Source organism: Octodon degus, unplaced genomic scaffold (genome assembly GCF_000260255.1).
Source record: "Octodon degus isolate 3935 unplaced genomic scaffold, OctDeg1.0 scaffold00003, whole genome shotgun sequence".
In the NCBI taxonomy this organism is placed as follows: Eukaryota; Metazoa; Chordata; class Mammalia; order Rodentia; family Octodontidae; genus Octodon; species Octodon degus.
The window spans coordinates 23,413,260-23,418,896 of NW_004524579.1; the positions used below are offsets into that span (position 1 = coordinate 23,413,260).

At 46.9% G+C, this 5,637-nt stretch overlaps 1 protein-coding gene across 1 annotated transcript in view; it reads left to right on the plus strand.

Moving 5' to 3' along the window:
- Nucleotides 1–5,637, plus strand: part of Rnf165 (ring finger protein 165) — a 24,612-nt gene that overhangs the window by 2,143 nt on the left and 16,832 nt on the right. The window contains exon 3 of the mRNA XM_023713599.1: nt 1,336–1,446. Within this exon, the coding sequence (XP_023569367.1) occupies nt 1,336–1,446 (111 nt within the window). The remainder of the gene's footprint in view (nt 1–1,335; nt 1,447–5,637) is intronic.

The window sequence follows — 5,637 nt, forward strand, 5'->3', positions numbered from 1 at the left end:
TTGGAACAAATCCCTCTATTCATTAAGAGAATGCAACTATATATCTATCCTAACCATTTTGAATACACAGATACAAAATGGACATTCATCTATATCCCGTGGGGAGAAATTTAACTAGCGACCCCCTAGGGATTTCAGCTGCATGATCATCTTATTCTAAAACCCAAGCATTGCAGAGGAAACAGCTGGTTCCAGCTCTGCCCTCAGTGAAGCCAGGTCTAGTTGGAGAGTCCAGCTGTAGACCCCTGCAGTGGAACAGTAGGATTAGGAGGTGCTAATGAAAGTGGTTTGAAGTAGCTATACTGCTCTGAGCCTCAAGAATTGGATGAGTGCAGTGATTCTCAAACGTTATGGTCATCCAACTCTTAACATGAATGACCGCAAAGAGTTTTGTTTATATGGATTAGACCATCAATATTTACCATCTTAGTTTTTTAAATGGTCAATTCATTAAAAAATAAATGCTTATGCTAACCCAATGCGACATTTTAGTGAAAGCAACCATATTTTGGTGAGACGGGCAACTTTTTAAAAACAAATATTTGCAAATCTCTTTAAGGCACAATTTAATAGAGGAGCTGTGTCCTTGCTTCTGCTTCTGTACCGTCTCCCAGAATGCCACACCACAGTGTTTTCAGAAAACCCCACTGCTCACCTGTGAGAGAATGAGGGTGAAGAGCAAACTGCATCCTAATTTGATGTTTCAAACTACCTGAAAGTACCAGGGTGCTTGGAGCATGCTGAGGCCCACTAGTCAGATGATCTCTAGGGCCCTGGGCGTCGGTGGCGCCCTTAGCACTGAGGTGTCTGGGTAGCACAGCAACGCTGCAGCAGGTCAGAGGTGAGAGGCCACCAAGATCTGGAGTGTTCAGGGCATCTTCTGGGAGAAGAGGAGTTTGGACCTTAGCTGTTAAAGTTGGGAAGAGCATGGAGAAGGAAGGAGGAAAGAAGATGGTGGAAACAGAGGGCCACATGGAGAACGCAGCCTGCAAGAGGGACATCTGTATGTTTTGAGGACAGCCCACCAGGAACAGAGTGTGGGGAGCATCAGGAGGACAGAGGAAGCAACAGAGTTTGGGACAAGCGCGCAGGCCCACACACCTAGGCCTGAGGTCAGTGGGCAACCTAAAGACAGCTGGAAAGGCTGAGCGACCAACAGCTACTCATCTAGGAGGCTTCCTTGAGTTTGAGGGGAGGCGAGCAGCCCACCACCCCTTAGTCTGTGTGCTCTGTGTGGGTTAGCTTCTGGGTGGCATGCAGAGCGCAGAGCTCTGGGAGCTCCACTCGCCTGGCAGGCCCTGATGCCATGGGCTCTCTTTTTCCTTCCTGGTGCAGGCGGAGTCAGGAGCGTGTTTCCGTCCACCCCCACCGTCTCCACCCCAGCTTCGACTTCGGCCACCAACTGCAGACCCCTCAGCCCAGGTATCTGGCTGAGGGCACTGACTGGTGAGTTTCTGGGATATCTGGGGGAAGGAGGTCTGACAGTCTTGCCAGATCCATGGGGTTTCTGTTTTCCTTCACTGTGAATAAGCAGGGGGCCTAGACTTCAGTCCTTGGCCTTTCTCCCTGCTCCTGACCACCCTCAGCCCCAGCTGGTCCACCTGACCCTGATTGCAGCAATTGGCTTCAGTATAACTGGGTTTCACCATGTACCTGGGCTGGGGCTCAATATTTGTGGTCCTACAGAGGAGAAGAGAGACAAGGATACAAAACATTTTCTAAGTTCAGTGGCTTTACAAAGCAGTAAGGCAGAATGGAGAATTCTAAGGAGCTGGGGGGGTGGTCACGGAGACTTCCTGGAGGAAGTAGGTCTTGAAGGAGACACAGAAAAGTGCCAAGGAGTGCTGTGAGGATAGCACAGGACGAAGCCATGAGTCTTAGAGGATGGAGGCAGAGCTGGTCAGGCTGGTGGTAAAACTTGGGGCGAGAACCTGCCAAGAGAGCTTGGTGTTTTTGTAACTGTGTGTGGCTGGCAGGGGTGCTGTGCACTTTTCACTGTGCATCTCCTATGCATGGGGTGGAGGTCTTTGTTGTCTTGGGAGACAGTCTTGCTTGGTTTTGGGTCTTGGACCCACCTAACTCTCTGGCTTTAATTGTGGAGAGGCCGTAACTAGAGGTGGGTCAGAACACTCGAATACTTTTAAAAGATGTGCAGTCCACGGAATCTTTAGATATAAATGGCATCATCCCTGTCACCTATTTCTAAATGGTGTAGTAAAAAACAATTCTTTCTTTAGAGATATGAAGGAAATACAGATGCAATAAGATAGCAAAATGGTAACATTTGGAGAATCTGAGTGACGGGGATCTAGGAATTCTTTATGCCATTCCTGTAACTTTTAGGGAAAAAAAAATGTAAAAAAAAAAATTCACTGGAAAAGGGTTGAGTAATTTAAAAAACAAACATATCACGGTGTCATTGTCAGCCATTTGGCCCAGCAAACTGGCTCAGTCAAGGGAATCTTTGGGAGTCCCTTCCATAGACACCTAGGAAAGATTGGGGTGGGGGGGTTCTGGCTGGTAGATCCCTAAGGTGCTTGTAGGTGCAGGAAAGAAGGATTTTGTCATTTCTTTTGTTTCTGGCCTTCTGCTTATTCTTAGGTACAGTCTCCATTAGATTGAACAATCCCTTAAAAAAGATCACACTGCTGCCAACTTCAGCCCAGCCTTTTTCTAATTAGCAGATTCAAATTAGGAAGATTTAATTGCAGTTTGGATTAAAACCTCTCCCTCAGCAGTCAAGTCAATTCAATTTGATTCAGTTCAGCACACACGAGGCACTCAGGGTGCTTACCCAAGGCTGAGTGATTTGCAGGCACTCACAGGGACCAACAAGACCTGTGGGACTGGACAGATGACATGGGTGCCATGCTCCTGGAGCCATGTCAGGAGGAGCCTTGCAGGTGTTAGCCCTGTCCCAGCTTTCATTATTGAGCCAACCTCTTTCTTCTTCATTTTCCTCTCAGCCATCTTGCAGTCTTGGTCCCTGCTGCCTGGAGGAACCCAGAGCTTGAGACCCTGAAAGGCTGTCCCATGCCCCAGAGTCCTAGCTAGGTCTGCCTAGGGCTGCTCTACCTGTCTTGTTTGCACTCTTCCAGTAGGAAGCCATTAATAGGCCAGGAGGTGACTGTTGCTTCTCTCATGTAATGATCTCTGCTCCAGCAAGGGCCAACCTAGTGTTGACAACTTTTGAAATTGTGATCCTGCTAACTGCATCCCAGCCCTCTTTTCCGGAGAGGACTCTTCTACCGGGAGAGGGGAGCCTGGTAATTAGATTACCAGCAATGCATGGTGGAGGGCTGCTTTCACCCTCTGTGAGGAATCCTTGGGAGGAAGAAGGGGTCTGCAGCAGCCTCCGCCACCTTTTGTTTAGTAAACACCAGAAACCATTGAATGTTCCTCAGGTCATCTGAGAATTCTACAGCAGGTCCTTGTCCAGCCCCAGACTTGAGGCTGCCCTGGCCTTTTCCCCCTCCTCCCTTGGGGATATTTTAGCTCTCCCCAAGCAGCTTTTCCAGCTGGACACCCTGATGTAGAAGGCCTTGGGGGATAGATCCCAAATACTCTTTCTCTCTGGCTCCTGTCCAGAGACCTGCCCCTGACCTTGAGCACCAGTCCTGATATCTCTGTCCTTGTCCTACTTATTTTTTGGCTCTATTCTGTTTTTTCAGTTCCAACACTGACCCTCAGGGTGACTGCATCCTACTTCTTCAAAGCCCCACCCTTGCCCAGGAAGAGGTCTCCAGACAACTGGGACCTGTGGGCAGAGGGTGGTAGAAGTGGGGGGTGGGGGCTCAGGCTGTCCCCACCACCCTGCTCATCCAAGCCTCTGGAGCTCCCCAGAACTTAAGGGTCTGCTTAGCAATGAGGCCAAGCCATGTCTTGAGAAGATGGATGATGGAAAATAAAGTTGAACTCAATCTTTAGGCACAAAGGAAGAAACTGATGCATATGGAGACAAGGTCTACAAGAAATCTCCAGAAAATAATTCTGGGTTAGCCCTGTGGGTTTTGGCCTTCTGATATTTCTAGGACTTCAATCCTTCCCTCAAAACTCATTCAGGTTCTCGAGGGCTAGTGGCAACAACAGAAAGTAAGGGATACTGCTTCTCTAGGGGCTGCTGTCCCCTGGGTAAATCTTATCCAGACAGCTTAAGGATCAACTAAGCTCTACTGCCCACTGAGCAGACTTATCCTAGAGGACTTTTCTGATGATTCTGTTGTTCTTTTCCTCCTCCTCATATCTTCTTAGGTTGGGACCTTAGGCAGTGACCTGAATCTTCCTTCTTTTCCACAATAAACATATTAACCATTTTTTAAAAATTTTGTTTATTTATGTGTGTGTGTGTGTGTGTGTGTGTGTGCCCAGCTCAGCCCAGCAGGGGGCGGGGCTGGCTGGCATGTGGTGCTGGGGGATTGAACCGCGGTCCCTGTGCTTTGCTAAGCTTGTTTTAAGTAGGTGCTTTAGACCACTGAGCCATCTCACCAGCCCCACCATTTATTTATTTATTTATTTATTTATTTATTTTTTTTAATGTATTTGGTGCAGTGTCTACAGGGTCTGACTGCACAGATCAGACTCGTAGTAATCCTGTTTTCAGTCTACCAAGGACTGGGATTACAGGCGTGTGTCACCACGCAGAGTCTCAATCATTGTCTCAGTAAGCCCCGGGGGCGGGGCCGGCACAGCGCGTGGTGGGGGAGGCGGTCGAACACTGGCCACTGTGCTCTGCCTAAGCAGGCACTTTATACCCCTGTGCTGTGTGGCCAGCCCACAATTTTTCCTTTTTTAAACATTGAGATTTTCTAATTTTCCTTATGATGTATTTTTGACATCGAGCTCTGTAGAAGAACATTGTTCACTTTTTGAATATTTGAAATTTTCCAGATTATTTTTTGTTATTGATTTCTAATTTAAAACCAATGTGATTGGAAACCATGGTCTGTGTAATTCTAATTCTTTGAACTTTCTCAATATTCGTTTTTTGGTTCAGCACGTGTTCCATATGTATTTGAAAGAACGTGTGCTCTGTTTTTGTTGAATGTTCTATGGCCATCACTAAAGCTCAAGTTAGCTAACAACATTGTCCAGGCCCGGCATGGTGCCACACTCCTGTAGTGCCAGTACTTAGGAGACCGAGGCAGAAGGATTGCTGTAAGTTAGAGGCCAACCTGGGCTGCCTGTGAGCTCAAGGCCAGTGTGAGCTACACAGCAAGGTCCTGTCTGAAAAAAAAAATGTTGTTCAGGTCTTCTACAGTACTGCAGATCTTTTGGTCTGGTTCTGTGAGTTATGAGAAAGGAGAACTGAGGTCTACAGGTATAATTGTGTTTTTGTTCTTTCAATTCTATCAGTCTTTGCTTCATTTTTTTTTTCACTTACATATTAGGATACATCTATTTTTTTACATATTAGTACAATAAAATTGTTATGTTTTCAAGTTGAATTGACCATTGTATTATTATACAATGTTTATCTTTAGTAATGTCCCTTGGTTCAAAGTCTTGTTTATTTATTTATTTGTTCCGAATGCCTTCAGGGCAGGTTTGGCTGGCTTGAGTTGTGGGGATCGAACCACAGCAACCTGAGCCTGACTGCTTGGTTGAAGCAGCCACCTAAAGAACTGAGCTAAGGGGCAG